Consider the following 21,581-nt stretch of genomic DNA (forward strand, 5'->3'; position numbering starts at 1 on the left):
GATTGAATCTCTTTACTTGTAATAAGTTTGTTGAGCTCTTCTAAAGCCTTCTCAAGTTAGTATAGGTAAATTTACCTATTTAGGAGTTTGTCCATTTCATCTAAATTGTTTAGTTCTTTTGACATAGTTCATAATATTCTCTTACAATTTTTAAAATTTCTTTAGGATCCCTTGGTAATGAGTGCCCTCTCATTTCTGATTTTATTTGCATCCTCTCTCTTTTTCTCTTTGTCAGTCTAGCTCAGGGCCCATTGATTTTATTGATTTTCTCAAAGAACAAAACTTTTGGTTTTGTTGATTCTTATTATTTTGTGTGTGTGTGTGTGCTCTTCAGTTCATTTATTTCTGCTTTAATCTTTGCTATTTCTCTTCTTTTATTTGCTTTGGGGTTAGTTTGCTGTTCTTTGAGTAATTTCTCCAGGTCAGCAGTTATAAATCCTCGATTTTTACTTGTTCTTGTTTTTTAATATAGGCCTTTAGGGCAATAACTATCCATCTCAACACAACCTTTACCAATCCCATAAGTTCCGGTATGTTGTGTTCTCATTTTCATTCATCTGCAGATATTTATTGATTTCTCTAGCAATTTCTTCCTTGGCTCACTGAATATTTAAGAATGTGGATGTGGTGATTATTAATTTCCAGCTTCAGTCTGTTGTGGTCAGAGAAGATGCTTTGGAGAATTTTAGTCTTAATAAATTTATAACAACTTATTTTGTACCCCAGCATATGATCTATTCTGGAGAACATTCCATGTGTACTAGAGAAGAATGGTTATGTTTTGGCGTGTAATGATCTATATATGTCCATTAGGTCTAACTCATTTATCTCATTGTTTAGGTTCTCTATTTGCTTATTTATTCTGTTTGATTGTTCTGTCTATAGTGGAGAGTGTTGTATTGAAGTTTCCCACTATTATTGTTGAAATGTCCGTAGCTCCCTTCGGTTTTGTCAAGGTTTGCTTCATGTACCTTGGAGCTTCTTGGTTAGGAGCATCAACTATGAATGTTATTTCATCTCGGTGAATTGTCCCTTTTATTAATATGTAGTCCTTCTTTGTCTGTTAAGATGTCTTTACATTTAAAGTATATTTTGTCTACTATTAGTATAGGTACCCCTGCTTTCTTTTGGTTATAGCTTGCATAGAAGATCTTTTTCCATCCTTTCACTTTCAATCTAATTGTGCCCTTGAATCTAACATGTGTCTCTTGTAAACAGCACGTAAATGAATTATGTTTTTAATCCCTTTGGCCAGTCTGTATCTTTTAATTGGTGAGTTAGTCCATTAATATTCGAAGTAATAACTGTAAAAGCCGTTCTTGACTCTACCATCTTTTCCTTTAATTTTTGTCAGCTCTGTAAATTCTTTTCCTTCTCTCTTATTTTATCTTTTAAATTACTTTTACTCATATTCCTCAGTTCTGTGCTCTCCTCCAGATCTCTCTCTGCTGTTTTTTTTCTTTTTCCAGCTGATAGGACTCCCTTTAGTACTTCTTTTAGGGCAGGTCTCCTGTTGACTAGTTCTCTCAGTCTTTGTTTGTCTTTGAAGATTTTAATCTGGCACTCAGTTTTGAAGGACAGCTTGGCTGGATAAGGAATACTTGGCTGGAAGCCTTTCTCGTTCAAGATCTTAAATTTATTTTACCATTGCCTTCTTAACTCTGGTGCATGTTGAGTAGTCCAAAGTCAGTCTTACGTTGTTTTCCCTTTCATATAGTAGATCGCTTTCTTTGTGCTGCTTTCAAGACTTTCTGCTTCTCTTCAGCATTTAACAGTTTGATGCGTTTTGGAGTAGGCCTATTTGGATTTTGTTCTATTTAGAGTTCTATGGGCCTCTTTGTATGCATACTTATGTCTTTTATAAGAGTTGGAAAATTTAACTAACCTCTTTAGTCCTTTACTCTTCTCTTTTATAAAAGTATATAAAAATATACATAAAGTATAAAAGAATAATAATATTACTGATAATAAAAATACACCATAAAATATATATTAAAAAACAAAAACTGCAGAAAGGGGATTTGCCAGACTACACTACTGCTTCTTCCCAGCAGGTGGTGCCCCTGAGGTACCTCCTCCCCTCAGGCTCACCTTTCCCCAACAATAGCTGCAGGCTGGAGTGAGGGCATACACAGTGTGCAGTCTATTCACGGCCCATGGCAGTGGGGTGAGTGAGCCAACAGCAGCGCCCTGGAGAGCAGCTGAGCCACAGTGCTTAGTGCCCAGTGGATCTACTACTCACTGTGCCAGATGACTGTTTGCAACACCCATCTGGGTAAACACTCCTAGCTCCCAGGGGTGGCTTTTCATAGTCAGGCATGCCTCCAGGCTTGTGCGATTACAGCAGAACCTCTCAGGGAGGTTTCCCCTGCCAGGAGCTGGGTCACGCTGGAGCAGAGGGTCTGTTAGCTCCCTCGGATTTGCCCTTCCCTCTTGCCACCACCCACTCCCAGTGGGGATCATGGCTAATCAGACCTACCATGCTCTGCCGGTCCATATGGGACCACTTCTCTTTTCCCTGAGAAACCCTGGAGTCCCTCTCAGATCACTCATTCCTCAGAGCCACAGTCCGGATCATTCTCTCCCCATCCCCTCTCTTGAACCATGCAGCAGGGGTGAAATCAGTCCACCCCACTCCACCATCTTCTTGGAAGTAATGTGACTGTGTTTATTTCTTAGGTTGGGCACTCCAGGGGGCTCTTTTCTATCTGGGAACTTTAAGGAAATTTTCTTAGAGTATTTCATTGATTTCCTTCCATTTTTGTTTTTCTCTGTTGTTCTAGTTTGCTAGCTGCTGGAATGCAATATACCAGAAACGGAATGGCTTTTACAAAGGAGAATTTTTTTTTTTTTGAATTTTTTATTTTTGTTTGTTTTTGTTTTGAGGAGGTGCCTGGGTGGGGAATCGAACCCAGGTCTCCCCACAAAGAAGAATTTTTAATGAGTTACTGGTTCTGAGGCCGAGAAAATATCCCAGTTAAAACAAGTCTATAGAAATGTCTAATATAAGGCATCCAGGTAAAAATACCTTGGTTCAAGAAGGTCAATGAAGTTCAGGGTTTCTTTCTCAAGTGGAAGAGCACATAGTGAACACAGTCAGAGTTTATCTTTCATCTGTAAAGGCACATGGTGAACATGGTCAGGGTTCCTCTCTCATCTAGAAGGGCACATGGTGAACACAGCATCATCTGCTAGCTTCTTCTCCTGACTTCCTGTTTCATGAAGCTCCCTCGGAGACATTTTCCTTCTTCATCTCCAAAGGTCTCTGACTGGTGGACTCTGCTTCTCATGGCTATGTCATTCTACCCTCCTCTCTCTGAATCTCTCATTCTCCAAAATGTTTGCTCTTTTATAGGACTTCAGAAACTAATCAAGACCCACCCAAATGGGTGGAGACACGTCATCACCTAATCCAGTTTAACAGCTACTCTCGATTACATCACATCTCCAGGGACATGTTCTAATTACGGTTTCAAACATACACTACTGAATAGGGATTAGAGAAACGCCTATCTTTACAAAATAGAATTAGGATTAAAACATGGATTTTCTAGGGTCCATACATCATTTCAAACCAGCACATCTGTAGAACTCCCGTTACTTATGTTGAACCTCCTGAACTGGTCCTTCAGTTTCTTAACTTTTTCTTCTGTTTTCCCCTTTTTATCTTTTTTCTGTATTTTCAAGAATGCGACAGGGATGGGGGCTCAGCTTTATTTTCTCAGCCTATGAGATTTTTTTATTTCTGGCATCACATTTTTAATTCTCAAGGTCTTTGTTTTATATTAATATTTCTTTTTAAATTGCAATTATTCTTGCTTTGTGGATGTAATATATTCTCCCAAATTTTCATGTATATTAATATTTTCCCCTCAAGTTTTCTCTTGAATAGTTTCTTTCTCCTACAAGTTGCTTTTTTGTTTTTCTTTGTTTGAATTTTGTCTATCTTATTTCTGATAATATGTGGTTGTCATCTGTTCATGATTAAAACAAACAGTCCTAAAAAGGTGATTGGAGGGGATATGAGGATAGTTCAGTGGTAGAATTCTTGTCTGCTGTGCGGGAGAACTTCAGTTCCCGACCCATGCACTCCTCAAACAAACAAACAAGCAAACAACTGAAAAACAAAACCAAACAAAAATTCAACAAATGGTATAACAATAAGGGGATACTCACATGGAAAAAGAGTGAAACTTGACCCCCACCATATAGCATACAGAAAAAAAAAAAAAGGTTGTGGGAAACTCTGACCTGGTGAGTATTATCCACTTTGAATTCACACACACACACACACACACACACACACACACACACACACCCCTAATCGCCTGTTTCAGTACTGTACCTATGCCCTCATCTCTACCAGAGATTAAACCTCCATTCTGCCATAGTTGTGGAGTGAGTGAATCACTAAATAGTGTAGAATGGGGGAGGGGGTCTAGAGATTTGATTGTTTCTCAGTACAACTTTAATCAAGTTTTCTTTATTTTGGTCTCCCTATTTCCACACTTCTGGAGGTACTACCTGTTTCTTTGGAAGATTCTGCAGTATAAATTGGTAGGTTCTTAGCTTGACAGTTTCAGTGTTGGGATTCAGCTTGGTTTTGCCAAGACAGATTCCTCTCGTCCATCTGCCTCCAGCTTCCAAAATTGTGCCGTTGCTGTCTCTTCTGGTGGGTTTTATCTTTGCAACAGCAGCAAACCACGTTTCTGTGATTGAGCAAGACTAGTTGTTATGTTCAAACTGCCATCTTATCCTGGAACGGCTGCCCCCTTTCCTTATATGTACCTATATATATTCCTTTAGCAAGTGTAGGCATTAGAAACTATGTGGCCATTCTTTTGCCTTTAAAACAGAGTTTTCTTCTTTCTTGAGCCTCCATCTTGACAGATGTTAAATAAAATATGTTTTTAAATATGAATATCTGACTTTAAAATATGTTATCCTATACTTGTTTGTGCTAACCTTCTTATCTTCTGTATTTTCTCCAGATTGTTGCTTCATGGTATAAAAAGGTCATGGTGATTGTTGAATAATGGCCATGCTTAAGGAATACAATGTTGAGTCTAATTTTGGATTTCTCAAGTCTAAAATTCTAACAGTGAATGAAAATGTCTCTAGAAAGTATTTGTCCTTTTATAGACTGATGGTTCTCAGGTCTCTGTGGATTAGAATCACTGCAAGACTTATTAAATCACAGATTGCTAGACCCTCATCCCCACCCATCACCTTTGATTGAGTTGTTCTTGGATGGGGCCTGAAACATTGAATTTTTAAGTTTGCAAGTGATCAGATGTTAATGCTGCTGGTATGGGCATCACATTTTGAGAACCACAGACTTAGACTATATTGATTACCAGTGAAACCTTACTTAATTGTTATTCTTCAAATTCAACCATTTAGAGAAACTTTGCACTTACTCAAGGTAATTATTGCTCTCATTGCCAAAAAAAAAGGCATGTTTATAATTATTGCCCTTTAAGACAACCATGTGAAACATTTGGCCTTAATATTTCAGTTAATGAATTCTGTCCTTTGTTCCACTCTTGTTCCTTTCTTTCTGAACCACCCTTTTAAAGTTTTGTCCTTGTTCTCCCTTTTTCCCTTTCTCTCCCTTTCCTCCCCTTTTCTGGTGCTAGCTAGTAGAGGGATAATGCACGGACCAGATAGAAGTTGACTGTCAAAGTGAGCTCTCACGCAGAGACATTTCAGGAAATGTCTGCTCTCGGTTGATAATGTATTAATAGTATATTGGGTGTAGTTGTTTAAAGATGGAAGATTAATATTGAAATTCCATATGTTCATAAGTAAACACAAACATCAAAATCAGGAGGAGTCTGTGCTGGTCAGTAGTTCGGACATTACTATACCAGGAAGCACATACTTTTTAGAGTTTAATTGAAAGCTTTGAATTGTTAATTTTACCTTAGAGTTGCTATAATTGTTGGTTCTAATTCAGCCTTCATTCCTTGGAAACAGTTCTTTCTCCTATTTAAGGTAAGGAGGGTGGCAAAGAAAACTTGGTTTGAATCAGGGAAAATGGCCTTTTATCTAGTTAATCTAATAGAAGTAGAATTAGTTTTAGGAGTGTAAGTAGAAATAAAGATTGAGAGGTGTTAGCATACTCCGTGAGGAAAACTGTAAATTACCTTCCTACTTTATTGTGCCCCTATGACTGTGGCGTGAGAAGCATTGGAATTGCTTTACTGTTGGTTTTTAAATAGCACAGATGCTTTTTATGTGTTTCTTTATGTTGGTTAAATTATACTGCAAAATGTTTTGATATTTAACTTACCAAGTCAATTCTGGTATCTTTGTATTTAGCATAAGCCCTTCTTGATTCTTTGACCCTAAGAAGATAGAAATGGGCCAGTAGGACATTTTTCTTATTTTTAGTGATTTTTTTCTCTTTTTTTTCTCTCTCCCTGTTTCCCTCTTTCTTTTTTAATGGGATGAATGTTTCAGGGGCTATGTCTTTTTAAATAATGGAAGATTTATCAGTTAGGTAGGTAATCTCTGGTAACTCAGAAAACGTCTTCAGCATCTTTCTAAAAAAAAATTGTTTTTTATATGATTGATAGCTTCCATAAAGAGGATAACACTGTTTTCTAAACAAACATCATGTGTTCTTGCCTATTTAGGGAGATTTTCATTGATGTATATTTCTGTGAATGGAATAAATAGATATATACATACAGTGTTAGTTCCGTAAAAACAAGTTTTGTTCCTCACTATATTTCCAGCGCTAAGAAGAGTGGTTACACACAGTAGTCATTTAATGTTTATAGAATAAGTGGAAGAAGTTTCATAGCTTAGAGCAATTCTGCATCTGTTGTGTAACTTAATTAATACCACAAGGTGGTACTGTTGTACCATGAAATGAGAGCTTGTAATTCTTGGGCTCTCTTACATAGTATTGTACAAATCCTGTGAATGAATGAACTGAATTTGTATTGAAATAATTTGCCAGAAGTTTTCTAATAAGTTATTACTGAAGGTTAAAATAATATTTGAAGTGTATTTTGTTGTCTGAAAACTTTTAAAAATTGATAGCAAACCTAGCTTTTACTATATGTTTCTTTTAAGGGGTTCTTAAAATATTTTATTAACACATAGCTCTTTATTACCCAATCATAGATGATAAAGTAAATCTGTGAAGGAAATCTATATTTTTTCTTGGTTTCATCACTATTGTAAAAAAAGTTTTTTTATGGCTTGAACTTTGTAATTCCCTCATGATTAAATTGACTTTTGAATATTTTGTTTTTGTAATTTTCCTCAGGCTGAACTGAAATCAGAAGAGAGCCCAGGATGGACTATCCTACGTGATGATTTCATGATGGGAGCATCTATGAAAGACTGGGACAAAGAAAGTGATGTGCCAGATGACAGCAGGCCAGGATCTGGAAATGACTCTGACACATGAAGTTACATAGAAAACAAAATCTTCCATCATTTTATTTTTTCTGGAGAAATTCTTGATGCTATAAAAGATGGGAAATTATAAGGATACCATTTGTAAGAAAGCCAGAAGACTTTGACTTTTACAAATTTTGGTGTTTCCATTTTTCACATTAGACTTTGCTAAACTATATTTTCAAGCCTTGTAAAATTTTTAGTATTGTTTCTCATAACAATTCATAAAAGTAAATAATTCTACTTGGCCTGCAAGATTGTGATTGCCAGGATTCTTACAAGTTTATGTATTAGTCGTGGATATTGGTGCATTGATATAATACCTTTAATGTTTGTAGTAATGGCAATACCAATTCATAATTAAACTATTTGAAGTTACTACTTCTCTGCCTTTCCAATTGATAGATCTAAATATTTGTAGATTTTGGGGAGGAGGGTTGGTACCTATTTTGATGAGCTATTAAGAAAACCTCGGTAGTAAATTTAAAGTTACAGTGTTCCTGATTTTGGGTGGTGACTTTATTTTTAGATAATCTGGAAAATACTTTGGTTTAAGAAATACTCCAAATTTCTACTTTTATAGTCTTTCCTTTTATATACTTAGTACTATAAATAACAACTTAGATTTATTTTAAATTTCAGGTTATTTTTATATGAGAGATTTCATGAGATGAAACTCTCACGTTTGAGTTATACAATGAAACATAATTTCTTAGGAAGTATATTTGAAATGTTTTAGGTTTTTTTTTCCCTGAATATTTGAATTGGCTTAAATTATCTTTATGGACTGGCCAGTAAAATGGTGGAGTCGAACAGCAGGTAGTCTGTATCAGAACACTGGTTCTGATTTGAGACTTGATTCCATATTGTTGCATTAAAAGTTATTAAATTAGGAGACTCTTAGCATCTATCTGTTAAATAAAAAGGAAGAGAAATAATATAATTGCAAGATTTCTATAAAATGGGCCTAAGATCTAAAGTTTACAAAGAAATTAATTAATGAAAGTGATCTTTTCCCTTTTTTTAAAGATCCATTCCTTTCTCCACCATTCCATAATAAAGATAGTCTTCCCTTATTATCCACTTGTACATATTTGTATCTGCTATACATTGATGGATAATTCTCCTCTAAAAGCTGTGTGCTAGAACAGAGATGTTTATATTTTCTAACCCATTTGAGTTTTTAAAATACTATATAACTCAAGTTAAATTAGTCCATGGCCTGGTATTTGTTATCATAAAGGAGGGTGTGCACCCATGATATTAAGCGGTTAAACCAGCAAAGTTCAAAATACGTTTTTGTGTTTGTCCCAACTTTTGAACTTTGGTGTCTTATTTAATTATAAAACTGGCATTTTTCAGTCTAATATAAATAAAGGTGAATAAATATTCCTTAACAGTAATACAGCAGGACTGAATATCCCAGTGTAACAACACAGATAAATAAATGTTTTAAACAATACAGTGTAACCTAACACTTAGATAATTTTGAAAAAAAAATTTGTTCCACCTAAAAACTTTTTTCTTCCCAAAATTAAAGATTATATTTTAGTTCTTGCTATTAATCTATTTCAGGATCACCCTAAAGCTTTGCAAAGATTGTTTTGACTAGAACATTCAGGTATTAGAAATGGGAAGATAACTTCTAGTTTATCAAAAATTCGTTTGGGAAATGTATACTCATGTTATAGTTCTTGGTTTACTTGGTTTAATTTAGGAAAACTGAACAAGATTTTCGAAGTGAAAGTAAGGAAGAGAATATACTCAGTCTTTTTTGAGAAATTCTTTAATTCCAAAATAAAATTGAGTTGCTACTATAAGAAAAAAAAAGTATTTCTTTTGTTAGAAGACGATGATGCACACTGATAATATGAACTGATTTTTACTAGATAGATAGGATGTTTTATATGTATCCATATTTCTGCATCTTGGCTATCAAATTTTTAAACAAAATACTACCAATTACAAATCTGAATCTAAGGATGGATGTACTATTTTGGAAACTAAATATATACTTTTAGATGAATGTTTTAAATTGTCTACCCTAATTCAATCTAGGTCTATCCTGGTACCTTAAATATTTGTTACAACATTTAAATTCTTCTGATATGAACCAGATTAATAATTCTGCCCCTACTCCATCTTCCTACGTAATCCTTGAATCCTTTGAGGAGGGGAAAGAAAAATAATTGTTTCCTTGTACCTACACTCTACCCCCATTTGTCTAAATAGCTATATTAGAACTTTATTTTTGGATAACTATTTAGAGTAACATAGTAAGAAAGAGATTCATTTTCTTTGGAAAGAATTATGGAGAATAGTAACCCATAATTTAAGGGTATTATCTTATTCCCTTGTTTCAGTATTTGGAGGCTAGGTTGAATGGCCTCAGTATTTAGTATAGTTTAGCATTGGTTATTAATTGTTTTTAACCACTGAAATTTCAAAGCCCAGGATATTAATCTTTAGGACTGAAACTGGTTTAGGATAATCTTAATTTAGTACTCTAGAATGGAATTGAAGTACTGAATTTATTTTCAAGTTATTTGAAATTCTGCATAGATCAAGTTTTATTCAATTGATTGAAAAATATACTAAAAGACTCCCTTTCAGTATGTAGAGCCTAAAATAACTCACCAGGAGGTTCTGGAAGGTTTATTTGAAGGTATATCCAATTTCTTTAAAATATTTGAGTCTTTTAAAAACAAGCAAATGAAAAAATAGCTAGTAAGATGGTAATGGTTTAGATGTTGCCAACTGTTACCAACAGTTCGAGATCATAGATTTTAAAAAGCAAACAAAAATAAATGGGTGGAGAAAGGAATGTTTCTGTTCTGGAAAATATCTTTGGACTTTTTAATCACCATGTTTTGCATATAGGATATATGCAATATTCAGGGGCTTCCTGCTGGACTAACCCTACAACCTGTGCTCATCCACATGCCATGTGAGTTCAGTTTACAATCAAATTATTAAACCATTTGATTGTAGCTTATAGATGCCTAAAAATGTCTTAATTAAACACATGATAGCAGAGAAAACCCGAGGAGTGAATTGTGAACAGAAACATGGACAGACTGAAAAAGTGAATTGCGTTGTTAATGAGTTAAAGGAATTATAAGGACCAAGAAAACACCTGAAAAGGAAATGTCAAAGAGTATAAACACTAATGTAGAAGGGATAGTACAGATCGAATAAGTAAGCTGGTATTTAATTAGCATTGATTGAGCACCTATTATATTCCGGGAATTGTGCTGGAATCAAATGAGGATGATACAGTTCATAGCCAAATAGATCATTTTATTTATATAAAGTCTAAAAAGTTGAATTTCTTCCTTTTAAAAACTAAATTCCTGGCATTAGTTCTCACTGTATGATTTTAGTAATATGCATTTTAGTGATAACTTGAAATAAATCAGTCTTCAACCAGGACTCAAAAAACTTTGTTCACAAGCTTTTAAAAACTGTTATAAAGAAATTTTGGTTCTACATTAATAGGAACCCTTGAATGAAGCTTGTCCAATGAAGCTTGTCTAAAACTCTGTTTAGAATAATTTGTTGGTGCACTATTGATGGGTTAGCTTCATTTTTAATTGGGACTGTTTTTCAGTTGAGGAAAGCAATTCATTCTGCTCTTTTCTCAAATTCATCTGTTAGGATCAACGTGACAGATATTTGTCTCGGACTGGTATGTTAGTGATGGGTAGAGAGTCTGTTAACTCTGTACATATGAGTATGAAAACCATTTGAGGTAAATTGGCAGAAAGAACAAATTTTGGAAACAGGAAAGAGAACTACTCCATGCCTACAAAAAGCTCTCTTATTCCTTCCCCAAGACAGCAGGAGTCTGAATTTTCACCAGCTGGGAGAATGAATCTTACTAACTATTGGAGCAGGGGGAAACCTGGTGGATTTTTTTGCTGGGTGAGCTTTTCTAAAACCTGACTAATTAATCAAGGAAACCTATGAATGTATTAGAAGTAGAATGATAGGTGAGATGGGTGATAAGACATTTAGAGTACTGATTTATATTTAACTGAACAGTTGTAATGAGTCTGTCTAATCACAGAATTGTAGACATGGAAGATATTTCCTAGCAATCCTTAATTTTAGATTCTCTAAAGAGTATTTTCCAGCTTTTAGGAGACCACATTATCTAATTTACTAAAGATAATTACAGGGAGTTATGATTTAGGGCTAGATGTGTGATGCATCTTTGTGTTCAGAAGAGGTGTTCTTAGAGACAGATTTATAAAAGATGTTCTATTTTATTTTGCTTTGTTAAGGATATCTGTTCTAATATTGCTCACCTCACTCCTTCCTGCTTGCCCTCCCTGTCAATGGCAGGTATTGATATTTAGCTTTCTGTTAAATGTACTTTATTTTTCATCTGAGTAATATAAGCAAGGACATGTATTAGGAGTTCTAGCACTGTCCACCAGAACTTTCTGACTGTTTTATTTATGCTGACCAGTTTGATAGCCTTTAGTGCAAGTAACAATTGAATATATCAAATGTGGCTAATGCTATGGAGAAACTGAATTTTTAATGTTATTAATTACTTAAATATTGAAACTACATGTGGCTAATGGTGGTCTATCCAACTATGAATAGAATAAAGTTGCATATTATATAGGCTAATAATTAAAACAGCAGTGAATTTTGGAATTATGTCTGTCTTGAGCTTTTCCCATAAACTTTAGAGTTACAATTTAAAGATATATAATTAGAATTTAATTGATTGAATTATTGTTGATTTTTCACTATTTAGATTTTACAAAAGATATAATAATTTTCTTTCAAATATAATTAAATTGTTTACTGAGGTAACTATTGTCCTTAACTGTTAGGCCATTTTAAATAACAAATAGCATGCGTTTTTTTTTTCAGAATTTGTCATATGCGGTTTTCAGAATTACTTCACCAAACTTTAAATTTTATTGCTGTACTCCAGTAGAATAGGTTTATGTTACACTAGGGCATTGAGAACTGTCAGTGCCACACATACCAGAAAATATCAAAACCAGTGAGTTCCCAAACTTTGGGCTTATATTTGGGAGCATACTTATTTAGGAGGTTTCCTGAGAAAGTGCCTTAGTTGCAGACTCTAGGTTGTCCGACAACTCCAGTCTATTCTGGCACACACTTGACATCCTGCCAGAGCAAATGTAGATTGCAGATTGGGACAAAAAGAAAACAGAAAACAAAGAGCCCGATGAGCATTGTTAGCACAGCCAGTTTAAAATGATGAGGTGTAAACCACATTTGTGTAAGTAACAGTTTATCTAACCCCTGAATCATTAGCCTGCATATTTAATGCAATGTTCATAAAACATCAACGTAAGAACACCATAGTTGTATGGGGTCTGGGCCTCTGAATGGAGAGACAGCTGAGAGCTGTGTCTTTATGCATGGGTGGCCTTGCAGCTGTTGATCAACCCTCAGTTTACTAAACAGTTGCTTCTTTGCACTTGCAGAATTAGACTTTAATCTTAGGTAAAAATATATCCCCTCCCATGGGATGGGCATAAACAGTGAATGGACATCAGTTCTCAAAACGTTAGTAAGCCAATCAGGCACAGCAGTTTCCCTGAAGTACTGAGCAAACCAAACATAACATCAGAGCTGTTTCTACACAATATTTGGTTTTGTACAATAACACTAGGTTCTCTTAAGTGTATTATAAATATAAAAGCTCGGTCAGGGTTCCTTTTCTACAAATGGCAAGAAAGCCAGGTACAGCTAGATTGCATGAAGCACAATTACCATATCTTGAACCTTACTAGGACTCCTAAATATGCCCTTTAAAGGTAAATGAAATTATGTTTGGCTTTTACATTGGACATTTTTAGAAATACCAGTATTGTTAGTGAGAGGAAGCATAATTTTGGAATTAGAACTGAGTTCAACGTCTTGTTTGTCCTATTGTTAGCAATGTGTCCCTGTACAAATTTCTTAGACTCTTTGAAGTAGAGTGTAAATCAGCCACACTGTTAGATGATTCATATTGTAGGGATAGCATAGTGTAACACAGTGTCTAGCACAGAGCCTGATATGTAGTGTTCTCTGTTATATGCTTGGAAAATTAAGTGCTGTGCACCTATTTGTGGTTCATTTCTGATCTATGCAATTGCAAATGTCCCCCCTTCTAGATAAAGGGCTCCCCCCCAAAAAAAATTATATATAGGCTGGCAGATATTTTTTGAGACCCACTAATTCTACATCTGGAAGAGCTCTTCAGGAAAAGATCCTGATTACAGAAAATGCTGTGTGAACAGTTTTAGAAAATTGTTTTTAATGGCAAGAGATTTTAAACAACCTAAATACTCATTGATAGGAGGACATTTATGTAAACCATAGTACTTCCACTTATCTGCTACCAGTTAACATGATGTCTGTTAAAACAGGGTGTCTAAGATTAAAAATTTTAAATGTTATGGGTAATCCAATTATAAAAAATTTTAATGCCAAAATGCATTAGATGAATATAAGAATACTTTATAAGTAAGAACTTAATTTTTGAGTCTAAAAATAAAAGCCTCACACTGAGTAGACATTTAATGAGATACTAAAACATCTTTTACCTACTTACTCTATTCCAGCACCCAAACTCTATTAATACCGTTTTAATACAACACTCTAGAAGTATGCTAGTATCCTACTTTTCTTTTACTAATTACCCTGCAATGAAAGTTGAACATGAAAGAACTGACTTTTTTTCCCTCTCAGTTATCACCTCCCTTCTCTTTGTTTCTTGATTAATCCAAATTTATTTTGAAATGGAAATCTCTCATGTTTTGCCACTTTATTCTGAATAGACCAAGCTATCATTCAAGTAAAAGTTGGGACAGAGCAATTAAAAATAATAATAGTGAACAATAATGCAGTATTTATTATATGCCAAATGCTACCTATGAATTTTGTTACATCCTCATACAATTTTTCTAATAACCCTATGAGTAGATATGTTATTGTCCCCATTATACAGGTAAGAAAATAAGCAAAAGAGAACTTAAATAACCTACCGAAGACCATACAGTTAATAGAAACAAATCGGGGCTTGACTCACACAGCTGATTTATTTACGCACAACAGTGAGTCTTCACATTGATACGAAAATCTTAGGGAAAGTGAGATTCTACTAGTTCAACTCTTCTCTGGAAAAATAGATGAGTATATATTCATTTTCTTGGTCTTGTTTACTTATGGTGTGAACCTCTGGCCAGTGGGAGGCAAAGAAGGGAAGCAAGTGTCAAAAGGAAAGTTTCCTGGCAGTGGCAAGTTAGTGTTTAAAATGGCATTTCACCCCAGGCTTCATTTTGACTGCTGCTGACAGTTTCTTATACAGTGTACCGTTGGAGAATTCATTATAGTTCTTGCCTGAGCATGTCTAGTAATTAAACCTTTACATTTTAATTACTTGGATGCTGCAGAAATGGAACTACTATGAGTGGCGTCCAATAGTCTTGTCTGTCAGAACATGACTGTGTAGCCATTGTTCTTTTAAATACTAAGATTCAATATATTGCTGAAATGCTATTTGCTACCTAATGGTGTTAGACAACTCATAAAATTGTGAGTGGCTGACATTTATGCTGTCAAGAATTTAGATATTCAGTTATGTTTTATAAATGAGGACTAATTTTTAGCTTAGAATATTATTGGCTAGGAGGTAACAGGTACCTAAAACTATAATTAAGGAAAACCCATTGCTATTAACCTAGGATCTTTTCTAAAAATGTATATCATCCATGTGAAATTACAGCTTTTATGTATAACAATTTTTGTTACAGAGCTTTTGCTCTGGGAAAAACAATCAGTGGAAAATTTTTTAGGAGAAAGAATTAAATACATTACAGGTTTTGAAGAAGATTTTGCAGCATACAAATTGTGATATTGTGTAAGTAATTAATAGACTGATGAAAATAGTAAAAGAAAATTGACCATGTCTGTTGGTTTTCTCAAAATATGAAATTGTAGGGTAATACCACTGCTCTCCTGTAGGTGGCATGAGTTAGGCTATCATTGAATCAAAGTTGATGTAATTTTTTTTTCCTCACAACCAGATGATTGTGTCTAGTTTCTGAACAATCAGTACAATTGTGGCATTGGTTAGATTTAATTGTTACAGCTGGTCAAATAATCAGATTGACCTTGTAATAGTCTGTTGTTTAATGACCTTAATTACCATTATAAGACAAAGACCTCTTAATAAAAACAAAAAAACCTTATTATCTCTCACAAACAGGCAGCCAAAATCATTTTTGCATAGTGCTGAAGTCTCTCCAGGTCACAGTAACACCCACTTTTGGATTTATTTCTCCCGTTTATGGTAAGTAACTTGCCATATGCGAGAATTTATAAAGATTATTGCCTTTGTACCTAAAGGGACACACAGATATAGCTGAAGTGATCTAAAAAGAAGCCACAAAATATAGCAATCTTGATTGCAAAAATTTTCAAGTTAACAGGAAACACACCCCTTTCAACTATGTGAAGTTAGCTTCTTAGGTGTCCTTGGTTTTGTGAAGCAGTTACTGTTTATTAAAAAGGAAAGATCAACATGTAAAAGTCAGCATTATGTGACTTGTGAGCACCAAATGACAGAAACATTCTGTTCTTTTTTTAGTACTGGCACTAAAATGGGAACGGAGGAGCATTCATTTTTACTTTTCAGATTTTCTGTGGTGCATTTTCTAAAATTTAAATATGAATTTCCCCAGCTATACAATACAAGTAATGCTTGTTAATTCCCAATCACTATCATCTTTGTCCTCTCCTTCCTTTTTATGTGGTAGATTGACTTGAATGAGGTTCAAAAGGATCCTGATCAAGCACTTCTTAGAGTCTTAATTTGTATAGTGGTGCAGACTTTCATCAATGCTAAAATTATACATGTAAACATTTTTAAAGGATAGCTCCATCAAGTGATTATTAGAATCTACAGCATACACAAAGGAAAAAAAAAAAGACTTGAAAATATGTAAAACATAATATCACCATTGTAACTAAAAAGTTGAAAATCTAATTGATATATACTTACATGTTTAGATTTTTAAATGGCTTTGTTTTAAGTAGGGTGACCATATATTTTCTAGGACCATTCTGGGTTTACACCCATGGTCCTAAGATATTTATAAATGGCATCCTCTTTATCCCCAGAAGTGGTTGGGTTTGCGTGATAAATTATATGGTTACCCTGATTATAAGAACTGTCTTTATACTACTAAAACCTAAAAATTCATCAAGTGAAAGTTTGCAGTCAGAAGTCTCCAGTTTTATAAATTATAACCATCTATCTAGTTTTGCTTTTAAAATGCTTACTAGTTTTTCTTTCTAACATAAAAAAACGAGATTTTCTTTTGGCATGCAACTACTATTGCTTGTCGGTTTTTGTTTTTTTGCAGGCTAATTGAGGCACAGAAAGGCAAAAATTGTTTGAAATACATGTTGGCAACTTTGCTATTGGAAATTTATGCATTTGTAATTTTCTACAACCATTCAAGCACACTGTGATGAAGGGCAGATAAATTCATTTAAAGAATATATTTTAAAGTATAAAAACTCTTTGTTTTGTAGGATCATATTCATTTTAATTATGAGAACATAAACATGTTTTTCTTTGCCGTGTGCCTTCTTTCCCTTCTTCCTAACCTTTATTTCTGTTTTTACTTTGCTGAAATACTTCTCTCTTCCTTTCTCCCTAACAGCCCAATTCCAGCTTCTTGCTTTGGTTGGTGAATCTGTAGGGTGAATGAAGTAGGAGTAGAGATTCTGTAAGGGCAAAGTCAGACTGCTCTGAAAACTAGAAAATTCTGCTGGCTTCTTTTCAGTCAATATTAGCATTTTATTGAGACATAATCATATTGTTATGCTGTATCCCAACTGTCTTCTTGTGTTCATTTATTTGTATTAGTCACTAACTGTTATTTTGGCAGATAAATTTCACCAGGAGCAAGAAACCATTCAGTAGCCTTGGTAATGACATAGCCCAGACCCCTGAGGAATTGCATCCCAAAGGAAGATTTTCCTTTTACTCTCACTGAGAGCTGAAAATGTAGAGATATGAGTGGCCCAAAAGCCATCAGCTAATCGTAATTCCAAAGGGTGAGATAATGTCCCACAGTCTATTTTTCAAGTATGATGTATTTATCTCTTTAAAGTCTTACAACCTACTGATATGCTCTGCTTTATCTTGTCCTATCTTTTTTTTTTCCATACAATCACAGGCAACTGGCTTTTTTTGTGTGTATGCTTATCTTTTGTGTTTACTTCTTTGTCTTTTATCATTTCATATCTTCTGTCTGACCTTCTTATCCTCCTTCCATTTTCCTCTCTGCTCCTTGTTCCCCCTTTTTTGCTTAGCTCTTGTTCTTTAGACTAACCTGTAAATACAAAATGGAAGTAATAATTGGATTACTTTTCAAGAGGAAATCACTAACCTTTCCATTTCATTATTCTAATATCATAAACTTTTTAATCTATAGAAATGCATAAAAAACGTGAGACAAAAATTGATACAGACCAAACATTAGAATGTGGAATAAAAGAAAAAATAACTACGAACTCGAAGGAGTCTGGTATATTTTCACCTAAAATGGTTTTTTAGCATTTATCAAGTGTCTTTTGGTGTAAAATCTAATCATTTACGGCAGTTCCAATTATTTCTTTTCCCCACCTGCTTGTTTTTAATGCTTAAAATCTTTGTGGAAAGCTTTCAGAATTGTTAGCAATGAAGTTATTCTTCTATCAGAGTTAGGAAGGGCCTTTTAGATCATAAGATCCCACCTGTGAGCCATAGGGGAAACACTCCAGGACAAGGATGAGTAGTTGTTTTGATATCAAATGTTTGTTTAGCTCTTATAGGAATTCCAGATTACTAAAATGAATAGGCCCAATAACGAGCACAGAAGGGCTAGTGGTTGAAACAACTGCACCCTCTACCTCACTGGTCTAGAATATGAAGGATTCCATTTTAGGATGTTAAATAATAAATAATCCTGAATGCTTAACTGAACTTTGATAGTCATTTTAGAGTCACCAAATGTGTGTTTTCTTGCCCTTTCTTCCTACAACCACTGTGGACAAAATACCATAATGTTTAAAATAATTTAATGAGTCTGTATCTAAAGAAACTGCTAAGAGGTATAACCATGAAGCAAATTATCTTTGGTTTCTTCCCTAGCTCTTTCATTGTATTTATATCTGAGAAAAAGTGGAAGCCAGATGTGTTCTATTATAAACTGTCTGACAAAAATGAAGTGATAAGATAAATGTCACCTAACCTTTAATGAGCACTCATTAAGTGCCGGGTTTGGTTAATAAATGCTTTCTGAACATTGTATAATTGAATCCTCACCACAATCTTGTGGGGTTAGTACTATTTGCTATTATCCCCATTTCACAGATGAAGAAACTAACACAAAGTGCCCAAGTAACTTGGCCCAGATCTCAAATCCAGAAAGTGAGAGGAGATCTTTATTCTCAAGAAATCTTGACTCCCAAAAAAATCTTGATTCTCAAGCCTGCTCTTCTAATTGCTGTGCTCTACTTGCTTCCTTGAGGTACTTAAAATGCTCTATAATGGGTTAAATACCATTTTACCATGAGGATTGTATGGAGTTCTTAGCAATTCATAAGATCTTAATAAATTTAGCAAATGCCTTGCTTCTTGGATATAGAGATGAAAAGGCTCCAAAAAGAATTATGTGCTAGAAGAAATAATTCACTTATGGTCACCAGAGGGCTCTTGTGGTCTTACCTGTTACATCTTCAAATGATTGCTATAACTGATACTGGGCCCTGAGAGAAGTGGAAAGGGACTCCTATCCCACTGATATACTCAAGTTACTAAATTACACATACAGGAAGATGTCACTAACCCCTCCTGTGTCCTACTGTCCCGGGACTGGGAAATTAAAAGCCTCTCATGAATGGGTTAGGAGCCTCAGGTCCTTGAAGGATTGTGAGGTAAGCAGTAAGCATTCAGCAAACTAAGTATTATGAACAAAAATATATATATTTATGTTGGGAAAGGAGGAGGTTGTCCAACGAATTTATGGGTTGTTTACCTAGAAGTGATATAGATGGGCTTTTGTTGCTCCATCCTCACTCTCACCCGAATTCACCTAACCTAAAGTTATATCTGTGTCTGTACCACAAAGGTAGTCTCTAAACATTGAGTGAGAGACCTTCATTGGCTTGAAGGGAGGCTGGACCTACAACTTGAGTAGAATATGACAATAACTAATGAAGCAACCAGCCATATTCCAAGGCAGCATCCACACTAAGTAGCTGGAGTTTATAGCTCTGTCTTCTATGAAATTGCTCCATGTGTAAGAATATTCCCTTTTTGTCCTTTTGCTATAGCTAGATTACTCCAGTTCTCAAACTGAACCCAAAGGGATGACTTAATTTGATAAAACTACCAGCTCCACGAAAGTTCTTCTTAATTACATTTTGCTTTGGCTTTTGGGATGGTAGTTTGTTGTCTTAACTCCTCTCAAGTTCGTTCAATTTGAGACTGGCCTCAAAGAAAGAAATTTGCTGATGGTGATTTATACATAATTTTCAAAATAATTCTGAAGCAAGTTAGGACCATTCCTTTATTCCAGAGTTTTCCAATGTTTTAATAGGCTTAATTTTTTTCCATGTTCAAGGAAGTTCAGAAAATGCTGGGTTAAAAGAAGTAAACAGTTTTCTTTTATGCAAGATTCTCAGAGCCTTTAACACAATAATGGCAATTGTAAATCTGTAAAAAGGCAATAAGCACCCAGCATCTCCCAAACACATTTAATCACAAAGTCCCTATTTGTCAGAACACATTCTGGGACCAGTATTTCTTAGAAGTACATAGTAGGTGAAAACACAGACAATGGCTCCTGACTATAAAACCCAGCGCTACCACTTACTGTGGTTGTGATCAAGGTACTTAGCCTCTCTGTACTTCAATCTCCTTGTCTGCAAAACAGGGATAGTAATGGTACTTATTCCAAAAGGTTGTTATGAAGATTAAATGATTGTACATTTGTAATATCTCAGAGAATAATCATTTGGGATTATATTTATAATCATTTGGAATTATCTCTGTGTTAGCTCCTGTTATTATTACTATTTAATCAGCCCTCTATTTACTAATGATATATGCCCCATACATATCTAAAGTGTCAACTCAAAGTTATAGTAAGTTCCTTCTGACTTTTCTGTAATAAAGGAATGTCTGAACTAGGGAATGATATAGAGACCTTGAATTTGGGGGGAAACTACTGTTTGCAGTTTAAATCATTTGTCAAGTCAGGATGGCCACAGAGTCATGCTGAAGTGAAAATGTTGACTTTGAGTAACTAAAGGCAAAATTAAAGAAAAAGGGAAAAATTAACAGTGGCAAGAATTATTCCTGTATTCATCTAATTTGAACTAGGTTGGAATAGGAAAAGTCAAGTTCTGTGTAGTGTTTAACAGTAGACACCAAACACTTCAAATTAGTTTCCTGGTTGTATACTATGAAAAAAATAAAGTTAGCTATAAAGGTTTAACCTAGGAAGAAGGTGAAGAGAAAGCCATATCAAAAGGTGATATTGGTAGCAAATCAAGAAGATGACCATTCATTCAAACAGTAAAACAAATAAAGCTTATGTAGGTTAAAAAGATAGAACTCCTGTTTCCCCGCAGTCCACAAACGGTAGACTCGATTATCAACAACAAACTAAGCACTAGAATAGATGAATTAATATGTTATGGAATCTCAAAAAATGATTCGATTAAAAAGATGGGATGTGAATCTCAGATTCAAAGGCATGTCTTCAGGGTTAGCCTGGCTCTGAGTAGACTGCAATGCTATGATGCTGAGATGACTGGTGCGTGTGTATGTGCATGCAGGAGAGAGGACTTCCATTCTAGAGCAAGCGATTCAATTTGGAATGCTGTGAGTGAGCCACTCTGAGTAAAAACGGGAGGCTTGATAGCTTGTCCTTTAACAGACCCGTCCAAAATGACTATATAAAGTAAATACCGTAAATCACTGTTGTCAGGGCGCACACTCCACCTCCTCCCTCCCTTCTCCACAGCCGCCCTCATTTCCACACCCCCTCAACGGTTTGGGGGAGCGCTCGTGGTCTAAATAAACGAGAGGACTTCTGACTGTAATCCCAGCACGTCACTTTTTT

General features: G+C 34.9%; 1 protein-coding gene across 2 annotated transcripts in view; it reads left to right on the top strand.

The window, feature by feature from the left end:
- RRP15 (ribosomal RNA processing 15 homolog) overlaps positions 1-7,797 on the top strand; it is a 63,601-nt gene extending 55,804 nt beyond the window's left edge. For both annotated transcript variants that reach the window (XM_077157848.1, XM_077157847.1), the window contains exon 5: positions 7,283-7,797. In XM_077157848.1, coding sequence (XP_077013963.1) covers positions 7,283-7,426 — 144 coding nt within the window. In that variant the 3' untranslated portion in view covers positions 7,427-7,797. The remainder of the gene's footprint in view (positions 1-7,282) is intronic.
- The last annotated feature ends 13,784 nt before the right edge of the window (positions 7,798-21,581 follow it).

Source organism: Tamandua tetradactyla, chromosome 4, assembly GCF_023851605.1.
Source record: "Tamandua tetradactyla isolate mTamTet1 chromosome 4, mTamTet1.pri, whole genome shotgun sequence".
NCBI lineage: Eukaryota > Metazoa > Chordata > Mammalia > Pilosa > Myrmecophagidae > Tamandua > Tamandua tetradactyla.